The sequence below is a fragment of the Somniosus microcephalus genome, chromosome 4 (genome assembly GCF_052327205.1).
Source record: "Somniosus microcephalus isolate GS21.2 chromosome 4, FLI_Smic_1.0, whole genome shotgun sequence".
NCBI lineage: Eukaryota > Metazoa > Chordata > Chondrichthyes > Squaliformes > Somniosidae > Somniosus > Somniosus microcephalus.
Genome location: NC_140990.1, coordinates 288,654,437 through 288,677,170, shown reverse-complemented (window position 1 = coordinate 288,677,170; position 22,734 = coordinate 288,654,437). Strand labels below are relative to the sequence as shown.

At 42.2% G+C, this 22,734-nt stretch overlaps 1 protein-coding gene across 3 annotated transcripts in view; it reads right to left on the bottom strand.

The window, feature by feature from the left end:
• Positions 1 to 22,734, bottom strand: part of mgat5 (alpha-1,6-mannosylglycoprotein 6-beta-N-acetylglucosaminyltransferase) — a 176,481-nt gene that overhangs the window by 22,483 nt on the left and 131,264 nt on the right. For all 3 annotated transcript variants that reach the window (XM_085986593.1, XM_085986595.1, XM_085986592.1), the window contains 2 exons: positions 8,852 to 9,001; positions 156 to 302 (listed from right to left, as the gene is read on the bottom strand). In XM_085986593.1, the coding sequence (XP_085842719.1) occupies positions 156 to 302; positions 8,852 to 9,001 (297 nt within the window). The remainder of the gene's footprint in view (positions 1 to 155; positions 303 to 8,851; positions 9,002 to 22,734) is intronic.

Sequence of the window (22,734 nt, the reverse complement as noted above, 5' to 3'; positions counted from 1 at the left end):
GAATCGACAATGGTTTTAAACAAAGTAACTATTGTCTTTATTATAATGACAGAATATAGACAATGAAATGTTCCTGTGAACAGGCACACAACAGCATGGACTAAATCCAACATTTCAAAACTACAACTTTTTCCCCAATCTCAGGAAAAGCTCACCTCTCTCAGAGTTGGCTTGCCTTTGAAAAACTCAGTGTTTTTACTGCTTTTAGGTGGATTGAACCGTGGATTCAAGAAAGCACATCCGTTAGCAATGGCTTCTAGAGGAGCTGGTCCTTCATATGGAAAACCAAGGCCAACAAACAACTGGAAAAGAAGAAAAAATGCAAGTTGTTTTGTCTCCGTTCAATTCCTTACATAAAGTTTCAGTTGTGTGAGTTTCAGAGAAATGCATTTTCTACCATAATACAATGCAAAAATAAACATTAAATATTACTGATCACAGATAAAGTAAAGCAAGCATGAATATGCCTCAACAATATCAGCTTGATCCTTCAAGGTACAATTTCAGCATTGGGATAATCAAAAACATACCTAGAACAATGATGCAAACATATAAAACTGGCAAAAGTTTACTAGCAGCTTTAAAAAGGACATTGGTTCAAAAATATGACAACTCAAATAGCCCTAATAAAGTCTTTTAAAAATATGTAGAAAGTGCAGTGGGGCATAAATTTACCGTAATTAAAGTTGCATCTGCACCCAACACTGCAGAATATTGTGGTTAAAAATTGCAGGGATTTTCTTTAACTTCCTGTAGAGAAACTACAAGCTATTGTAAATATGTACTAATACTCTCTACTGCCAAGATCTTTTGTAAACTTTTTTTTTTTTTTTATAAAGTTGTTGAGTGATTCCCCTCTGCCCTTATTTTAGAAACACTCTTCTCCCTCTTCCCCCAGTTCACCCTTGGATTCTGTCTCTCTCTCTCTCCCCCTCCACCCCCCCACCCCAGCCAAATGATGCTGGCACGCTTCTTCTCCCCCTATTTACCCCATTCACACAGCCACTTCTGCTTCTCTTCTACCCCTTCCTTCCCATTCAAAGTGACACTATTATTCAATTTGCTCCATCCCACCCCTCAATTCACAGGAGGAACCTTCTCAGACTCTCCCTCTTGTTCATATAGTGACACAGTTCTTCGCTACTTCTTTCCTCATCCATACCTGAAGCGGCTATTTTAGTGGATCAAAACTGTGCTACATGCGTGGGCTGGATTTCCTGATCGCATGAACTATCATGTTGAATGGAACTGATTTTCATCTGCAAATGTGGACAAGCAGATATTGGGGTTGAAATTCCTTTAGTGATTTATGGGCAGTGCGGACAGAGCACGTGCCACAACTGAGGGGCCAGAGACTTGTCCAAAATTGGGCCTCATTAATATTATTTGGATGATCTGCTTGCGTCTGTCATGCTTCCACAGATGCTCGCCCATTTTATGAAAATTAATAGTGGGCTGCTTCCCAGCAAGGTAGATGGAGTGGCAACCTCCACTGATCAGGATACTGTGGAGTCAAAAGAGCACTCCTGCTCCTCAGCAACAATTCTTAAAAAGAACATACCTGCCGAAGAATCCGGAGGTGCAGCTTCCGCTACACTCATCAGTATCCAATTTCGGCAAGGGGCCCTAAAACTGGCATTAGCTTGTTTACATATGTAAGAGGCCCAACACCTGTTTTAGGTAGCTGCTGGGGACATCTGAAAAATGGCCTGACCCAATATCGGGTCGGACGTCTTTCAAGCAAACATTGGTCCCTGCAATTGGCCTCCCAAAATAGGCGCAACAAGGTCCAATTTCTACCCCATTCAAAAAGTTGACTCCATAAAATTCAATTATTGTGTTTTTACAAAATACATACATGCCAATCATTCAAACAAAACATTCATCCTTTTGTCAATCTTCTAAATGCAAGTGATCAATAAATAAATCATTCCGGTTTTACGTACCAAAAAGTTAATTTATATTCAATAATCTGATTTCCTACATTACAACAGTGACTACACTTCAAAAAGTACTTCATTGGCTGTAAAGTGCTATGGGACGTCCGGTGGTCATGAAAGGTGCTATAGAAATGCAAGTCTTTCTTTCTTATTACAGATATATTGAAAGATGAACTCATTATTTAATGAAATAGGATACAGATCACACAATATCTGATATAACTGGTTTTGGAAAATGAAAACCAAAGGTTGTCTACAAAAGGCAGAGTTAAACAAAAACCCATTTTTTGGCCAATTTTGACTGCACAATGAGGGACCAGCGCTGTGGAACATTTTTCAGCTTTTAGCACTTTGTATCTGATCTAGGAATGCTCAACGCCAAGACAGAGTAAAGCTCCTTCTACTCTGTCCAAAGAACAGAGGTCGGTTGGATCGGCGCACGCCACCGCAAGGATAACAATCCCAGCTTCTTCAGTTTTTCCACATAACTGAAGTCCCTCAGTTTGAAGGTCGAGAGCTGGAGAGACAGTTTGAAGGTCGAGAGCTGGAGAGACAGTTTGAAGGTCGAGAGCTGGAGAGACAGTTTGAAGGTCGAGAGCTGGAGAGACAGTTTGAAGGTCGAGAGCTGGAGAGACAGTTTGAAGGTCGAGAGCTGGAGAGACAGTTTGAAGGTCGAGAGCTGGAGAGACAGTTTGAAGGTCGAGAGCTGGAGAGACAGTTTGAAGGTCGAGAGCTGGAGAGACAGTTTGAAGGTCGAGAGCTGGAGAGACAGTTTGAAGGTCGAGAGCTGGAGTGACAGTTTGAAGGTCGAGAGCTGGAGAGAGTTTGAAGGTCGAGAGCTGGAGAGACAGTTTGAAGGTCGAGAGCTGGAGAGACAGTTTGAAGGTCGAGAGCTGGAGAGACAGTTTGAAGGTCGAGAGCTGGAGAGACAGTTTGAAGGACGAGAGCTGGAGAGACAGTTTGAAGGACGAGAGCTGGAGAGACAGTTTGAAGGACGAGAGCTGGAGCGGAACCCGGTTACCAGGACGCGAAGTTGGACAGCCAGGGGTAATGCGCAGGCCAGGTGTGTGGAAGAAACCGAGGGGAAACATCGAGGAAAAACTGAGAGGAAACGTCGAGAGAGAGAGAGAAGGGAAACATCAAGAGAGACCAAGATGGAAACATCGAGAAAGACTGAGGGGGCACTTAAATTTAATTAATTAATTAATTAAATTTATTTCATTATAAGTTGTGAGTTCCTCACGATGCTCTCCCAGTGCGGCCACCCTGTAACCAGAGATTATTCTAGAAGCCTGGGTAGAAATATCAATGTAATTACTGTAGAAATTACTTTTTTTTTTACATTATTGCTTGTTCATTTTATGTGCTGTCTTTTATTTATTTTATGTATGCTTTATTTATATTTAAAGTATGTATGCGTGTATATGTCGGTATGTGTTTTTTTGTGATGGCGCCGATGAAGATGGCTGCCGTCCTTGCGAGCTCCGTGTGTACCAGGCAGCTAAGTGTTCTTGCTGCTTGGTGCTCTCGGCTCGTCAAGAAAAAAGCATTTCACTGACTAGATTACACTACTTGTATTTAGTTAGGTGACCAATAAAATTGAAATTGAAATTGAATGCATCTTAAAATTTAATCATATTGCATCAAAATGTATCGCCACTCTGACCGATTGTCATATTGTGGACAGTTTTGTGCTGCCCAGGACTTGGATTGAAACTACAGAAAACTCATATGAACCTTTACAGCCAGTAGACAGGAGAGAACTTCAATCCATTGCTCTGGGCTGGTGAACCCATGGCTCAAAAAGCATAGATACGTTCACTCTGGTGCTCATTTACTTTGGATCTTAGAACAGTGTGGAGGGGTTGATAATTGCTTGGCCTGGCTGCCTGCCTGCACAACAGTACACTCCCTGGCATGTTCCCATTCATGTACGTGTGGATATGTAGAGTCATACATATATAATGTGGTCAAGATTAAAAAGTAATAAAAATTGGCCTGTAATTCTACTTTGTACATTTCTCTGCCAAACCTGTACACGTTAATTGCCCTTTCTCAGCATTTTTAAACACTAAAAGCAGATGTTAGCAGCAACACCCAGATTTCACTTTTGATTCTGAATAAATTAAATTATTCGCAAGTACACCGTGTGATTGGGAACATTCGAAAACCTATGTGCTAATAAACACAAGCTGTGGTGCAACAAAACAACCAAAATTTAAGAGGCCAGACTAAAACATTGAGGAAAATAAAGTTCAACAATTGTATTTGTGCAAAAAGAGAATAGATGTGCGGGTTAGGTTGATTGGCTATGATAAATTGACCCTTAGTGTTAGGGGGATTAAATATGCGGGATTACGGGGATAGGGTGGGATATGTGTTGGTGTTGGTGTAGGGGTTACGGGGATCGGGTGGGATATGTGTCGGTGCAGGCTCGATGGGCCGAAATGGCCTCTATCTGCACTGTGGGGTTTCTGTGATTCTGTGAGAAGAAAATCTAACTTCATTGAACATTTGCTTCATCCATGGCACGGCTGATGTTTACAAAAAATACTGTTTTTACACTTTCTTTCCATTATGAATGGCATGAGAAATGTGGAAAAAAGTTTTTAAATTCTGCAAAGTTTTTAGATCATATTCAATAATTCATCTAAAATGTAATTTGAAAGAAACATTGGTAATTAGAATTTGGCTCTTTCCAAAAACAGAGGCAATTAATTACCCCATTGGCATAACACTTCTTTCAAAATATGCTAAAAGATTCACAGCTAGTCGTTTGTTTTGAATACCAGATAGCACATACTAGTTTTGTGCCAATACCAGAATGGAATCCAGTAGAAGATTACACAGTAACTTTTTTTGGTGAAAATCTGCAGTAACAACCAGAGAGAAAAAAAACACGCCCTTTCAGTGCAATTTCAAAAGTTTCATTTATACCTTTCCGAATTTTATTGTTGCAAACAGTAGATAATCAATGAGCAATTGCTACACAAGGGTCAAACTACACTAATTTCAATTTTATTAGCTGGTTGGTTTATTGCCACAAAAGAACTTGCCAACACCTTCCCAATTAGTTATGATCTATGCAAACTATAAACATCAGGTGATAGGCTACTTATTTAAATAGCATCAGATCAGTATATTATACATTAAACGGCATTTTAGAATTCCCCATTTCACAAAAGAAATGTCAATTAAGTTGTAAATTCTAATGAAAGCAATACTTTTCAATTTCCTAGTCAATAACTGCAGATTACTTTATGTATTTTAGAGGTCAATAGTTACAATCTCCTTTTTTCCTGCAGAGACACCCTGTGGAGAGTTGGTGGCTACACTGTTTTATAATAAGTGTTTATACGGTGTTGGAAATAAAATTTGACTCCTAGTTTCTCGCTGCATAATTTTGAAAAACATCCTAATTGAGTTTGTTAGAATGCTTCTTTCGCAGTGTGTCATTTAGTTAGCTTAAATACTACTGATGCATCCTGGGAAATTATAGACATTGCAAATGCTTTGACTACAGAACCTGCCTTCAGCAAATAGAGTAACCGCTCAGGGCAAAAGTGTGCAGTCTAAGGCCAGGTTTGAGAGGCTGAGGCCTTCAAGTAAAACCTTCAAGTAAGGTGCGAAGACACAAAAAAACCCTACTGAATGGATACACAGTGAAATATGGATTTTTCACAACCATATTTTGGGCATTCGAAATTTCAGCTGAGGGAACAAATGGCATTAAAAAATCTGTTCAAAAAACATTGAGTGATTTGATTGGTACATCGACAAGACAGTTATAGTAAAATATTGATATATCCCTAGAGAGTTTGTAATCCAATATAAATGTTACCATAAAAGCGCTACCAAAAAATCATGACAAAAGTAAGTAAGGTTTGAAGACAGAAAGTGCACATATATGCACAATACACACACACACACACACACACACACACACACACACACACACACACACACACACGTCAATTTCCCATGATGTTGAACATGGAGTCAAGAACAAGTATAGTTTGCAGGTGAAGCCAGGTTAGAGGACAGGGATAATTGGACCAGGGCATGCAGGTATAATTCAGTTTCCAATTTAAGTCATACATCCTGTCTTTCTGTTTTAGATTTCCATAAATTTTATAAATTAAATTAGTTTGTCTACATTTATAATGAAAACTGCTCAAGTAAGCTGGTCATGCTGTAAATCCATACTCCTACCAGTGGTGGCACTACAATCATCAGGTTAAAAGATTTAGAAAGTGGGGATATTTGGATTATAAACTGATCCTAACAGAGAAGGAATTTGTATACATAAAATATGTAAACTGAACCTCAGTAATAGAGGTGATTAATAGATAAAGATTTGAAATAAATTCAATGTAATCATATACTAGAGGGTAGTATACTGAACAGTGGATCTGCGTTCTGAGTGTTTTCAGTCAGGGTAGAAAGGGATCATGGCAGATAATTGAGGTTCCTCTATATTGTGAAGCACATACAATGAAAGGTAGCATCTGTTTTTTTCCCGATTCCACAATGCTAAATTTTGGAATTAAAAATTTTGTGAAGGGAGAAGTTAAAAAGAAATGCCCCAGTTCTGGGGGGAGTGATTGTAGCTTAAAATGGCTTCAAAACAGATTACAATCTTGTTTGTAAACTGAAATAGTAATTTCTCCATATAGGGAATCCCTATTCCTGCTTCAATCTGGTACTGCATTCAAAGTAAAGTTTAATTATTCAAAATTAAACAGTCAAACCATGCAGTCTAGGCCAACATGACAAATAAAGCTCAACTATAAAACAGCAACTCAGCACAAGTTGTGTCGTATTGGATAATTTTGTTCTTAAAAAGAGTGCTGCAAGTGAGCAACTGCAAATATGCTGCCAACTTGCATCTCTCAAGTTAATGAAAGCAGAGCTCTGCAAATACAAACGCAAACTCTGCCTAGCATCAGAGTGCTCGGGAAATTTCGCTCTCGAGATCTTTTAAGTCATTACGAATGTAAAAACGGGACAGCTGGCTGTCAGGACCAGTTGCAGTACAACTGCAGCCAGTGAGCAGTGAGAGACCACAATACTTAGGTGGTATCCCAACTGATGATAAACTACCAATTTTATCTCTCATACTCTCCAACCTTCCAATTTCTATGGTTGTTTCCCCAGCCAACAAATAGTAACCATCCTGCAAAATCTAGGTCAAAGACACACAAAATTCAACTTAAATAAAAAAAACTATATAAACGGTGCAGAATTAATATAAAAAAATTTTTGTGCAAGTAAATACAAGTGACCCTGGAACAATCATATGCAGAATTAACCACCGCATGTTCAGGTTTTAATTCACTCACACTTGAATTGCTAAGATTTTTTGCAGGTCCAATGTAAAATATGCACATGGTGGGTTTTTGAATTATCCTAAGCAGCATTGGTAAACACCGCTAACACTTTGATTAATGCATTGCTAATGATTAAACATGGGTTCCAGGAGAATATGCTAACTTTGGGGAAGAAAACAGGCAAACAAGAATGAGACAACTGCATAAACTGCATTTCACCTGTTAAAAAATAGTAGCAGTGCCTTCTTCCCATGCTAAGCGTGGACAAAACTACTCAATAAGATCTATAGAGAGCTTTTACCTACCCTAAGACACGCAAATTTAGCACATTCAAATTTCTTTCCTAATTGTGCATTTTTCTAAAGGAGAGCTGAACATGAATATATAAGTGATACAACTACTTTATCAGTAACAAAAATAATTGCTAACATACCCTACATAAATGATTGAGAAATTATGCCGAGATGTATATGTGAGCCATCAAACCATGTGGGAAATTAATTCTTTTTCAGGCCATTAGTGAACTACTTTGCAAATATGAAGAAAGTACAAAATGATTGCTGAGGGCCAATATTAACATTTAATAAGCATTACAAATAATTACCAGCTTAACCTTTCAAGCACTGCTGATGAGTTTACCCTACAAGGTGCTATTGGGATCTTTCAGGTTTGCGCGTGTTTTTGTATGCCAAAAATTGATTTGTATGATTCATCTATGATAAATTTCAATCTTCAGAATTTGGATTTTAAAACAAATATTGGAAAAGAAAAAACTTGTTCCCACCTCCAGGTGGCACAGGAAGGAAGAATAAAAGGCACCAAAGCTGTGAAAGGTGGGAGAGACAATAGGCATCACAGGATTGTTTGGGGGGGGGGGGAGGGGGGGGGGGGGGGGGAAAGAGGGGCAATGGAAAGGAAAAATCGGGCTATTGCCCATCGAAAGTCCTGTGCATGGTGCGGTTTTAGTTGTTCAAGTTAGCTTAACGTTAATATTACAGACATATAGCTTTGCCTGAGATTTGAAGAACTTCATGACTGCACAGTATTGTTTTTTGTTCAGCGTCATAGCGTGAGCCTCTAAAAACAAAAAAATAAAGTCAGCTCAGAGATGGGCAATTCCTGTAACCTGCTAACAACCGAAGAATGTTTTTATTTTCCCTTTGGGGTGAGATGAGGGTAGAAAGGCCTTTCAAAAAGAGGTTTTTATACTGCCAATAAGTCCCTGAAATTAATTTCTGAAATTCTATATGTAAATAAGATGCTGATCAGTACTAAGTATCAATGATTCACTACATTTCGAAATTAGAGGTAAACTATTTTACAAAATTAAACAGAAATTGATAAAATGCATAATTTCCTTCATTTGTGGACTTTAGTTTTTTGCTTTTTCTTCCACTGATCATCTCCTTTTATGCAAATTTCACATCAGTGATGTGCAGTTAGAGCTGAATTTGGATTAGCAAAGCAGAAGATTATTAGAATATTAAGCCTTAATATTACAATGTGCTTGTCTGTGTATATACACTTCTCCACATCAGAATACCAGGCACATTCAAAATACCCAAGTGCCACACTTTGTACCTTTGTTTCTCTTAGTAGTAGCTGTAGATCACGTCCACTCAGTATCCCATGGTTTTTCACATAGCTAGGAATGTGGACTGTGCTAGTTCCGTGAACAGTGCCATGGACCTCTGTGTAAGTGTGAATTATATCCAAATAAGACCTTTTATCCTGTGGGGAAGGGGGAGAAAAAGCAATTAACTGATCTGCCAGAGTCTGGTTGAACAAAGGAGAAACCACAAGTCTGGAACAATATCTCCTTGGTTGTCACCTGCAGTGAAAACTTCTGTGATTTTACTGTAATAAATTTTCTATAACTCTTGCCCTTTTGAGGAATTTAGTGATAAGGGCCTGGAGTTTCATCCTTGAGTGTAACTCAGACGTTAGACCTGAAAATGCGTCCACTTTGCCAATGTCAAGTTACGCACAAGTATCCTCCCAATCTCATTAGAATATGCCCAAACTTAAATGGGCGGAAATCAATATAAATAATCAGAGTCCAAGGAAAGCGCCAAACTCATACCATATATTTCTTCTTTAAGTAGGAAAATGTAAGTTTCAACTCATTTAACCATCATTCATGCACATCAGACACAGCATGTTCAGGAACCTGCAAACAGGGAAGCTTTTCAATCTTTTTTAATCTGACTTATACTTAAGTCATCAGTATACATTAAAAGAAAGAAAATATCAAGCAGGACTCTGAGGGTAAATTGAAAAAATATCTCAGTAAAACACAAGAATTACTTTCTTTCCTTCTGCGTCTAAATATTTTAGCTTTCATTTCCTTTTGATGATTGTATTTTATCTACACTTATTAAAACTTTTCTGTTATTGTTCCTTTTCCACTGGTAATTTTCTCTGATTTGAAGTTTGGATAACATTTTATTCCTTTCCTAGTGACATTGTCCAAGCATTCCAGGTGTAAATGCTTTTAAAAATTGCAGAGCATTGAGTGTATTGATTGGACTCAGTTATTTGCATTCAGCAGACTTTTCCAATTGTTTACCGAGTACAGGTTTGGAAATATACTGCGTAGCTAAAAATACTAATGCAATAATGAATTTTTCCCACATCATATCCATTATGTGGTGAATTTACATGTGGAAAAACTAGTTCTCATACTTAACAATCTCCAGATACTACAAAGTCAATACCTAGGGCACACTGTCTGAATTTTTATTCACTCAACTAAAATTCTGCTAATGTATCAATTGCCAAATTAGCTTAACTGAATGGCGCCAGCTGTCAGATAACTAAAATTTGTACAGATTGATAACAGTATATAAAAAGTGGTGATTTGTCAACACAGCACCAGGTAATCAAATTTACTCTGCAGAAGTAAAATTCATAATTTATTTTTACATCCGTTAACCATAATTCCAGTTTATGCTCAAGTGAAATTAAGCTTCTGACTGAACATTGCTGCATATCTTTTAAAAACTGTCCTAATCTCTGATTAACTCAAATACTTGCACTTCTTTGAAATACACACCTTTTCTTTCACATTTAGGCTAAAGATAACATTTTGTATAGAAATAATTCCTGTTAACAATTCTTAAGTTATGGAGAAGATGTTCAAGTTGCTTTAGGGTATTTTATGGTCGAGAGAAGTTGGAGATAAATTTACATCAAGGCAATAGTTAAACAAGGAAAATAAAGGTAATTTTTATGTGTATATGATTATGTTTAGAGTCAGAGCGGAGGTTTTCAGGATTATTGTTGTAAATATTGTTTTCTAATGAAGCAACTGAAGGAGAAGACAGTGGAATTGGAGTAGGGTGCATGTGCTCACAGAATTTAGTGTGTTGGTTATATAGATAATACATGGCCGGTATTGGACTGAATGGGAGAGTGTACAAGCTGAAGGTAAAGCATAAATAGCATGATACAAAAGTGATAGCTGAGAAACAGGTAACAGAAGTAGCAAAGATTGGGTTATAGTGAAAAAAAAGGTTGCTAGAAAACAAGGCAACCAGGCAAGCATGATAAGTAATAACAACAGAAAATGCTGGAAAAACTCAGCAGGTCAGGCAACATCCGTGGAGAGAAATTTGAGTTGACGTTTCGGGTTGAACCCTTCTTCAAAACTGGAAAGGGAAGAAACTAGATCGAAGGCAGGGCTGCGATCGGACAAAAGAATAAAAGAAACAAAAGAAGTAAAAGAGATTAGAAGCTAGACGAGATGGTAATAGGCTGGGATTAGGTGTAAAGTGTACTGGCAGGGCAAAAGATAGCTGCCAGGTGTGAGAGAGAAACAAAAGGAAAGGGGGGGGGGGAAGGAGTGGAACAATTACAAGAGAAAATGAAATGGGGGCCGACCATATTATCTGAAATTGTTGAACTCGATATTGAGTCCGGAAGGCTGCAGAGTGCCTAATCGGAAGATGGTTCTGCATTTTCTACTTTTACAGCAGTGATTATATACTTCAAAAGTACTTAATTGGCTGTAAAGTGCTTTGGGCCGTCCTGAAAGCATGATAAGTAACTGTTAAATCAGGTGCAGGCCCTTGAAATTAGCTATGTGCAGAATAGGGTAGAAACACAATGCCATTTCTTTGTCCATTATTTTAACAGAAACTTAAGCTGGTTATCAGAACGGAATTTCATACAAATGTGTTAAATACATTTCCAAGGAACAAGGACATTGCTCAGGAAATGGACATTCAGGAAAATTTAGAACAGCTTTGTGGAACAACGGGAAAAGCCGTGGTAAGGAAATGGGTGGTTATTGTAGGAGATATAATAGTACAATTTGTGAACACTTACTTTAGTCTTAAAGAAAAAGTCAATGGGTTTATGATTTGTTGACCAGGAGCTAAAATTGTAGACAATGCAAAATGGGTGGATCAGCTAGTGTAAAAGAAAAAGACAGACTTGCATTATCGCCTTTCAGGATGGCCCAAAGCACTTTACAGCCAATTAAGTACTTTTGAAGTATATAATCACTGCTGTAAAAGTAGAAAATGCAGCAACCAAATTGCACACAGCAATGTTCCACAAACAGCAATGTGATAATGACTAGCTAATCTGGTTCATTTGTGGGATAAATATTGGCCAAGATACTGAGGCGAACTCACAAGCTCTTCTTCGAAATAGTGCCATGGATCCTTTACGTCCACCTGAGAGGGCAAACAGGGCCTCGGTTTAACGTCTCATTTGAAAACCCCATTCCAACAGTGCAGCACTCCTTTAGTACTATACTGGAACGTCAGCCTAGATTTTGTGCTCAAGTGTCTGGAGTGGTACTTAAACCAACAGCCTTCTAAGGCAGAGGCGAGACTGCTACCACTGAGGTACGGCGAGCACCTAGTGTACAGTGGCAGAAAAGCTATGGTAGCAGTCCACATGGGAATAAATGACACTGGGAAGAAACAGATAGCGCTGCCTGGCAAGTTAAACGTATGGTCAGGCATTGAAAAAGAGGGGCTGTGAAACTGCACAGGCGATTCTTTTTAATTCAAACATGATTCAATTTGAAATAGTACCAAAGCCATCTCCCATTAAAAAACTGTATTCCACGTTTCACTGTTTAATTTGATATGCTGAATTATCATTTTCAGATTACATACACTTGGTTCAACCAATTAAATGCGTTGCTTTGATGAATTCAGCACATGATCACCAGTAGGTGTACTAGCCTTTCCCCACCCAAATCAAGATAGGGAGCAGTTAGAGAACATGGCTAGCCAAAAGTACAGACCCTCACCACTGAGACCAAATACAAGGTTATTAAATTTGCGAATTAACACCCTGGAGAAAAGAAGTTGGGCCCAGAAATTTAACATCCATCCCACGATCCTTTTCTCCTACCTGAAAAACGAGGCAAGAATCACCACTGATTACCAGCAGAATATTGTCAGCCAAAGAAAAAGGATGTTCATCTCAGCTTATCCCAATATCAAATCAGCTTTGCTGAACTGGTTCAAGAAGTTCAGAGCAGCTAACTTTCCTCAGCTATCTGATCTCGTCTTGCTTGGAAAGACAAAATTAATTCTCCAAAGAATTTGGAACCACACCCATGGCACAACAAAAACCACCATCTAATTAAGTCCAGGTCTACACACTGGGAGGCAAATGCTGCTCCCAAAGAAAGCCTCAACAACTGATAACATTCTTGAAATTTTAATCTCATTACAAGCCTGAAGGTATCTTTAATGCAGAATGAAACGGACCTTTTCTATAAACTGCACACAAGCAGATTAGCTTATATCAACAAAAAATGCTCAGATGTGAAAAAAGCAAAGCAGTGGTTTGCACTAACATGATTTGGGATAAAGAAAGCTGCTGTTAATTAAGAATTCCAAAAACACTCAATATTTTTGTGATAGTGCTACTCTGCCTGTATGTAACCTACAATAACAACAACGTGTAGATAGCACTGCAAGGTAGCAATGTCACCGCGATTGTTAATAACTATAGGCTCACTAAAGTACCTGCATCTAAATGCGACAGTGTTAATTTTACTGCCATATACAATGGCCGCAATTTTGCCGGTGCTCAGAGGGCGGGTTTGGAGGCGGGTCAGAGGTTAAATTGGTTTTGATTTGCATGGAGGCGGGTTCGGAGCCACTTTGCCAAGTGTCGGATCTGGGAGTCCCGATCAGACACGCCACCAAGCAGCGGGAGAGGCACTTAAGGCAGTTAACAGCTTGTTAACTGCCTACATAATCTAATTTTAGCAGGCTCTTCCCATTTTAGGACATTTTCAGCGTGTTGCACGCCGTTCGCAATACATGTCAGCTGATTGTGTCGGGTTCAGCAACTACGCGAATTTTTGACAGTTGCACCTGCAGATGACAGAACTTTGTGATTTGAGGTGTTGGAACACTTTTTGCAGGTCTATTGAGCATGTAAGTGGTTAAGCAGAAATCCATATGCACTGTGACTTCCTTGGAAAACCCTCTCCCCACATTGCCTGAGCACTTATAACAGTGACTAGTGGGGTGCTGCAGGGATCAGTGCTTGGACCCCAGCTATTCACAATATAGATCAATGATTTGGATGAGGGAACCAAATGTAATATTTCCAAGTTTGCTGACGACACGAAACTAGGTGGGATTGTGCGTTGAGGAGGATGCAAAGACACTTCAAGGCGATTTAGGCAAGTTGAGTGAGTGGGCAAATACATGGCAGATGCAGTATAACGTGGATAAATGTGAAGTTATCCACTTCGGTAGGAAAAACAAAGGCAGAGTACTGTATTATTTACAATAGCAAAATACTGCAGATGCTGGAAATCTGAAATAACAGCAGAAAACACTGGAAAAACTCAGCAGGCCAGGCAGCATCCGTGGAGAGAGAAACAGTTAACATTTCAGGTCTGGGACCTTTCATCAGAACTAGAAAAAGCTGGAGATGTAACAGATTAAGCAGGTGCAGAGACAGGGGGGAAGGAATTGAAGGAACAATCTGTGCTTTTGTAAGAGGCAGGAAAGAGAAAATGTTGCAAATGGGAATGGCAAAATTATACAGCATGAAAAATGGGGGCAGGGGTTATAGTTTGAAATTGTTGAACTCAAATGTTGAGTCCAGAGGGTTCTCTCCCAGTTTCTCCATCTCCGACGCGTCTGTTCTGACCATGCCACCTTCCGTATCAGTGCTTCCGACATGTCTTCCTTTTTCCTCAACCGAGGATTCCCCTCTACTGTGGTTGACACGGGCCGTGTCCGTTCCATTTCCCGCACTTCTGCTCTCACCCCTTCCCCTCCCTCCCAGAACCATGATAGGGTTCCCCTTGTCCTCACCTTTCACCCCACCAGCCTCCACATTCAACGGATCATCCTCCACCATTTCCGCCACCTCCAACGTGATCCCACCACCAAACGCATCTTCCCCTCACCTCCCCTTTCAGCATTCCAAAGGGACCGCTCCCTCCGCGACACCCTGGTCCACTCCTCAATCACCCCCAACAGCCCTTCCCCATCGCCTGGAACCTTCCCGTGCAAGCGGAGGAGATGCAACACATGCCCTTTTACCTCCTCCCTTCCCACTGTCCAGGGCTCCAAACACCCCTTCTAGGTGAAACAGCGATTTACTTGTACTTCTTGCAATCTAGTATACTGTATTCGCTGCTCATGATGCGGTCTCCTCTACACTGGGGAGACCAAACGCAGATTGGGCGACCGCTTTGCGGAACACCTCCGTTCAGTCCGTAAGGGTGACCCTGAGCTTCCGGTCACGTCACTTTAATTCACCGCTTCACTCCCGCTCTGATCTCTCTGTCCTCGGCCTATTACACTGTTCCAATGCAGCTCAACGTAAGCTCGAGGAACAGCACCTCATCTTTCGATCAGGCACTTTAAACCCTTCTGGCCTCAACATTGAGTTCAACAATTTCAAACTATAACCCCTGCCCCCATTTTTCATGCTATATGATTTTGCCATTCCCATTTGCAACATTTTATCTTTCCTGCCTCTTTCAAAAGCACAGTATGTTCCTTCAATTCCTCCCCACCCACCCCCCCCCCCCCCCCCGCCCACCCCTGTCTCTGCACCTGCTTAATCTGTTACATCTCCAGCTTTTTCCAGCTCTGATGAAGGGTCCCAGACCTGAAACGTTAACTCGGTTTCGCTCTCCACGGATGCTGCCTGGCCTACTAAGTTTTTCCAGAGTATTATTTAAATGGTGATAGATTGGGAAATGTTGATGTACAAAGGGACCTGGGTGTCCTTGTACACCAGTCACTGAAAGCAAACATGCAGGTACGGCAAGCAGTTAGGAAGGCAAATGGTATGTTGACCTTCATTGCAAGAGGATTTGAGTACAGGAGCAAGGATGTCTTACTACAGTTACACAGGGACTTGGTGAGACCACACCTGGAGTAGTGTGTGCAGTTTTGGTCTCCTTACCTAAGAAAGGATATACTTGCCAGAGGGAGTGCAGCGAAGGTTCACCAGACTGATTCCTGGGATGGCACTGAACCCAAGTACGACCACACAAGGACCTGGCGCTCACCTCCTCAGCACTTTGCAGCCAGGCTGCTTTGGTTTGCTGAGGAGGTTTCCTCCGTCCATTTGAGGGGAACAGTACTTCTTGGCACACTCTCCCTCCCTCCATAAGAGCATGGAGGGAGTCATCATCAAATCTGGGAGATGCCTTTGGTCTTGAAGCAGTCATTTTCAGATGTGCCACACCGAGAAGCAGCAGAATAGGATTAATCAAAAACAAGGCTGCATGGGCCCCTTAAATGCAGCTGGCTGAAAGACGTCAGCAGAGGCGAGCAGCAGACCCAAACCCACTGATTAAGCCCGTCGTATGCACTACCTGGCCCAATCAGCCCACTTAAGCAAAAATCGTAATTTCAGGGCGGCTGAAACTGGCAGCGGGACCGGAACCCGCCGAACATCAAAGCCGCCTCCAACCCGCCTCCACTTGGAAAATCGCGGCCAATGTCTCTGATCCAAGCAATGAATGCTGATGTTATTTATGCTATGAAGCAGGATCACTAGAAATGTTGTGTAACAAGTGACTCTTTCCCTTAATATGGGAATACCATTTACGTTCAATATTCTGCAGGCAATCCACATAATCCATTCATCATGGGAAGAGCTGAAAGCAGAATCCACTGCCAACTGCTTTTGGCACTTTAAATTAATACCACCACCAGAGGGAGTTGCTGCATTTGATAGAGTCCAGGATCCCACAAAGGCACATACAGCTAACTCTGAAGTAGGCAGCCTTCTTTCTGCATGAGCTCTCTAGGCTCCAAATTCCAGATGACATGGGATTTGCAATTATTGTTGATGATAAAAAAGCCTCAACACCTGTATTACTGACCAGCAAAGAAATTGTTGATGCAAACTATCACCCCATCTCCAATCTGAACAGCAAGGACAGAGCAGCCAAGGAGCAGGACGGGGGGAGGGGGCGGTGGAAGTGCTGGTTACAGGTTTGAAAAGGTAGGGACTATTTACCATGTCAGCAGGCATGAGACCAGGAAGGGAAGTTGGGTGGTCAGCAGTTTAGTGTGAATACGGTCAAAGAAAGATTTTCATTTATATAGCACCTTTCATGACCACCAGACGTCCCAAAGCGCTTTACAGCATAGTCACTGTTGCAATGTAGGAAACGCGGCAGCCAATTTACACCCAAGTTCCCACAAACAGCAATGTGATAATGACCAATTAATCTGTTTTAGTGTTGTTGATTGAGGGATAAATATTGGCCAGGACAGAGCAGGATTAACATGGTATGTTCTTAGAGTGTTTTATTTGGGAATTTGGAAAGAGTGGGATTTCGGAGAAGAAGTTGCTGCTTTTTGCCTACACTACTTGTAGTGCTGTGTGTTACAGGTAGATATTTAATTTCAGTACCCATAACTTAATCTAGATCAAGTTAAGTAGTCAAGAAACTACACTGTAAATTATGTTACCTAATTACAAATTTAATTTAATTTAATAAAACAAGGTCATATAGGGTGGCAGTGCAGGTGGTGTGCCGCAACTGCAGCATGTGGGAGTTTGTGGAGAACATTGTGATCCCGGACAGCCACGTTTGCAGTAAGTGCCTGCATCTGGAGGAACTTCAGCTCAGAGTTTTTGAGCTGGAGTCTGAGCTGCAGACATTGCAGGGCATCAAGGATGAAGAGACTTACCTGGACACTTTGATCCAGGAGGCAGTCACACCCCTTAGGTTAGGTAGTGGTACAGGTCTGGTTAGTAGTCAGGGATAGGAGGGTGTGACTGCAACTCAGGCAGGTAAGGGGACCCCAGGTGCAGTGCTGGAGGAGCCTCAGCCTTTGCCCTTGCCCAACAGGTATGAGGTTCTTGCTGCCTGTGTGGATGAGGGAAAAGCCTGCAGGATGGATGAGCAAGCTTACCATGGCACCATGGTGTAGGAGGCCACTTAAACTGGGCTGGAACCAGTGTACTAGCAAACCAAATAACTAGGGCAGTAAACAGGGCTTTAAACTAATGAAGGGGATGTGGGAGGATTCAGGAAAAAGTACATTTAAAAGCAGCAAGAGAAATGTCAAGATTCTAGAGCAGAGCAGAGTTTGGGGTAAAAATAAGCAGAGTGGGTCAGGAAGGGAGAGTATAACAAAGGTAATAAGGCATGAGCGACTAAGGTGACATCAGGGAAAAATAGAAATAAGTCAAAGCTAAAGGCACTATATCTGAATGCGCGAAGCATTCACAACAACATTGGTGAATTAATAGCACAGATAGAAATTAATAGGTTTGATCTAATAGCCATTACAGAGACGTGGTTGCAAAGTGGCGAAGGTTGGGAACTAAATATTCCAGGATACATAACTTTTAGGAGGGATAGACAAAATAGAAAAGGAGGAGTAGTAGCCCTGATAATAAAAGGATAGTAGACAGAAGGCTGGAAACTATAGACCAGCTAGCCGAACATCTGTGGTTGGTAAAATTTTAGAGTCCATTATTAAGGAGACAGTAACAGGACATTTGGATAAACATAATTTAATAGGACAAAGTCCTATTACGAAGGGGAAGTCATGTTTGACAAATTTGCTTGAGTTCTTTGAGGACGTAACATACAGGGTGGATAAAGGGGAACCAGTTGACGTAGTGTATTTAGACTTCCAAAAGGCATTTGACAAGGTGCCACACAAATGATTATTGCTCAAGATAAAAAATCACAGGATTGGGGGTAATATTCTGGCATGGGTGGAAGACTGGCTATCTAACAAAGCAGAGTTGGGATAAATGGTTCATTCTCAGACTGGCAATCAGCAACTAGTGGTGTTCCGCAGGGGTCAGTGCTGGGACCCCAACTCTTTACAATCTATATTAACGCTTTGGAGGAAGGGTCCGAGTGTAACATATCAAAGTTTGCAGATGATACTGTAGTGTATGTACCTTTAAGAGATAACTACTTTTACAGCTCCTGTATACTGTAGTACCGGCAGTGACCACACCTGTATATAAGCCTTGAGCATGCCTCTGTACTGTCAGTCTTGAGACTACCCTACTCCAGTAAACACCTGTTGAGTGTTAAGTTACAGCCTCCGTGTAGTTATTGGAAAACATCATACTTTAAGAATCACGGATTCAACAGTGGCAACGAGGTCGATTCGAATCTGCCTGCAACTCTGCATTTCCCTTCAAGGATTCGCTCTGGGAGGGCAGTGGAAGAAAGTCGAGGCCAGAAGCACGGGCGTCGACCACGAGCAACCGCCCAGTCATCCGGCAGAGAGTGAACATCGCAGGGGAGGCTGTTGAGAGCCGGGCTTGGTTCCCCAGCCACGACAATCCAGCAACAGACTGGCAACAGGGACAGCGCAGACCTTTCCCGGACAGCGGCGGCTGGAGCCGACCGACGGCATAGAAAAAGCCGAGCAGCGTCGACGGTGTAAGAGAGAGGGTGAAGCGCACAGGGCGCGGCCGGGGGTTGAAAACCGAGCGGCGTCGAGGAAAAACAAAGAGAGAGAGAGGGTAAAGCAGCAGCCGGGTTCAGGAACCGAGCAACGGGAAAGGCGCACAGGAGAACGCGCAGAGCACAGCCAGGGCTCAAGGGCTGAACCGCGTCCGCGGGGAGAAGAAGGGTGAGCGCGGGAGACGCCATTTTTAGAAGCCGCAGCGGAGAAGGGCGGCGAGCGCGGGAAGAAAGTGCGGGAGACGCCATTTTAGACAGTTAAATCACACCCAGGGATGCCGAAGAGTGGCAGTATCTCTGCGTTCGACAATGAAGTCGAAGATTGGGCGACATATGTGGAACGCATTGAGGTGTACTGCAGGGCGAATGAAGTGCCAGATGCTAGGAAAGCACTGGTTTTGTTAAATTCCATGGGTGCAAAAACTTATGGCTTACTGCAAAACCTAATAACCCCAGAGAAGCCCGTGGATAAGAATTTCGAAAGCATAGTAGAAATCCTACAGGACCACTTAAACCCCACACCGCTGCTGATAGCAGAAAGATTTAAGTTCCACAAAAGGAACCAGCATAAAGACGAAAGTAATGCTGAGTACTTAACGGAACTGCGCAAGCTATCGAAACACTGCCAGTTTGGAGTGGGACTAGCAGATACGTTAAGGGACAAGTTTGTGTGTGGGCTTCAAAGTGAAGGAACCCAGAAATGGCTTCCATCAGAAAAGGATCTTACGCTGGACAAGGCTTTCAGCATGGCAGTATCACACGAAGCAGCCGCACGGGGCGCGGCAGAGATACAACGGAGACCACAAGAATATGGCACCAATGAAATGTCATATGGAGCAGGGAAGTGTTATCGCTGCAGCAGAACAACACACTACCAGAAGGATTGCTGGTTCAAGGACCAAGTGTGCAGACAGTGTGGAAAAGCAGGACACATAGCAAGAGTCTGCAGGTCAGGGAAGAAAACCAACAGCAAGAAATCTCCACAGGAGAAGTACAAAAAGGTACATAAGGTGATGGACAGTAGTTCAGGCGAACAGAAAAGTGATAGACTCCGGAAGCAAGGAGCTGGGTTGTCTGAAACTACATAAGGTAATCAAAATGGAGGATAATCAGACTATCTGGGTCACACTCAAGATAGACGGAGTCCAAGTGAAAATGGAATTGGACACTGGATCAGCCCTAACAGTCATAAACCAAAGGGACTACAAGCGGCTATTTTCACATATACCCTTGAAAGCTACAGAGATTGTCTTGAAGACGTACACGGGGCAAAAAGTCTACCCCAAAGGAAAAATAAGGGTGAAAGTGATATACAAAGGCCAGGAAATACCTAAAATGGACCTATATGTATTGCCAGATGGAGGACCACCACTACTAGGACGTGAATGGATCCGGAAGATACAATTAGATTGGCATTCCATACACGCACTGAAGGTGGAGGCCAAAAAGGATGACGACGTCACACCTGGACGACTGTCAAAAATGCTAACTGGCGCACAAGAAGTGTTCCAGGAGGGACTTGGAACACTAAAAGGCATAACAGCAACGATTAAAATAGAGGAAAATGCAAGCCCAAAGTGTTTTTTTTTTTTTTTTTTTTTTTTTTTAAGGCCAGGCCTTTTATGATCCGACCAGCCGTCGAAGCAGAGCTGGAAGGGTTGGAACGTTCAGGAGTACTGTCCAAAGTAGACTGGAGCGAGTGGGCTACACCCATCGTTCCTGTAATGAAGAGGTCGTTGAGTAATACGCCTGGGGAACCAAAGAAGGTCCGCATCTGTGGGGATTTTAAGGTGACAGTGAACCCAGTCCTTCACACGGTACAATATCCACTTCCACGGATTGAGGATATTTTCACCTCGCTATCTGGAGGTAAACGCTTCACCAAAATTGATCTGGCCCAGGCGTACTTGCAAATGGAGGTAGAAGAAGCCTCGAAACAATACCTCACGATCAACACTCAAAGGTCTCTACCAATACAACTGGCTGGTGTTCCGGGTAGCATCGGCTCCGGCTATTTGGCAAAGGGCAATGGATCAAGTCCTGCAAGGTATTCCAGGGACCCAGTGTTATTTGGACGACATCCTGGTCACGGGCGAAAATGACAGTGATCATCTCGCCAACCTGGAGAAGGTGCTCACTAGATTAAAGGAATATGGGCTACGAGCTAATCGCCACAAGTGCGAGGTTTTTCCAAAAGCAGATCTCGTATTGTGGCCATGTTATTGATGAAGAGGGGTTACATAAGTCCCCTGAAAAGATTGAGGCAGTAGTCAAGGCTCCAGCACCGGAAAATGTGTCACAACTGAGGTCGTTCCTCGGGCTGGTGAACTACTACCATAAGTTCTTACCAAATTTGTCGACAGTATTACACCCACTGAACACCCTACTGCAAACGGGGGTACTATGGAAGTGGAATGACGAATGTAAACGAGCTTTCCAGAAATGCAAAGAATTGATCACATCAAAAGAGGTGTTGGCCCATTTCAACCCAGCACTACCAATTCGGTTGGCATGTGATGCATCACCCTATGGTATTGGAGCGGTGCTGTCGCACAAATTCCCAGACGGGTTGGAGAGGCCAGTAGCCTTTGCGTCTCGGTCACTAACCTCAGCCGAGCGCAACTACGCCCAGATTGACAGGGAGGCCCTCAGCCTAGTATGGGGAGTAAAAAAATTCAACCACTATCTGCATGGGCAGAAGTTCACCTTGCTGACTGACCACCAACCACTTGTCTCCATCTTGAATCCAAAGAAGGGCGTTCCGGTGATGACTGCACAACGGTTACAAAGATGGTCCCTTTTTCTAGGGGCGAACCAATATGAAATAGAATATCAAGGCACGAAACAGCATGGAAACACTGATGGGCTATCACGCTTGCCACTGCCTACTGTGGAGGAAGCACCAGCAGTGGACCCTATCGAGATATTTTATTCGTCAATAATTGAACGATTGCCAGTAACTAACGCGGATATAGAGAAGGAGACCCGCAATGATCCGACACTGTCTCGGGTATATGATTTGACGGTGAGGGGATGGCCAACACATGGCGACTCACTGTTGCCAGCATTCTCATCCAGAAGAGAACAGCTGTCAGTATGCCAGGGGACAGTGATGTGTGGATCCCGAGTGGTAATTCCATGCAAGGGAGAGAGTGCTCAATGAGCTTCACGAAGGTCATCTGGGAGGGGTGAAAATGAAAAGCCTTGCTAGGGCTTGTGTGGTGGCCGGGGATTGATCAACAAATTGAGGACCTAACCAAGAGCTGCTCAGGATGCCAGAAGGTCCAAAATGCACCACCACATGCCCCTCTACACCCATGGGAGTGGCCCTCTTCTCCATGGCAACGGGTGCATATTGATTTTGCTGGTCCATTCATGGACTCAATGTTCTTAATAGCAGTGGATGCGCACTTGAAATGGCCTGAGGTGATAAAAATGTCCTCAACCACTACAGAAAAAACGATTGCAGTCCTACGGACCATATTTGCCAGGAACGGCTTACCAGAGCAGATTTGCTCTGATAATGGACCACAGTTTGTGTCCGAAGAGTTTCGGAAAT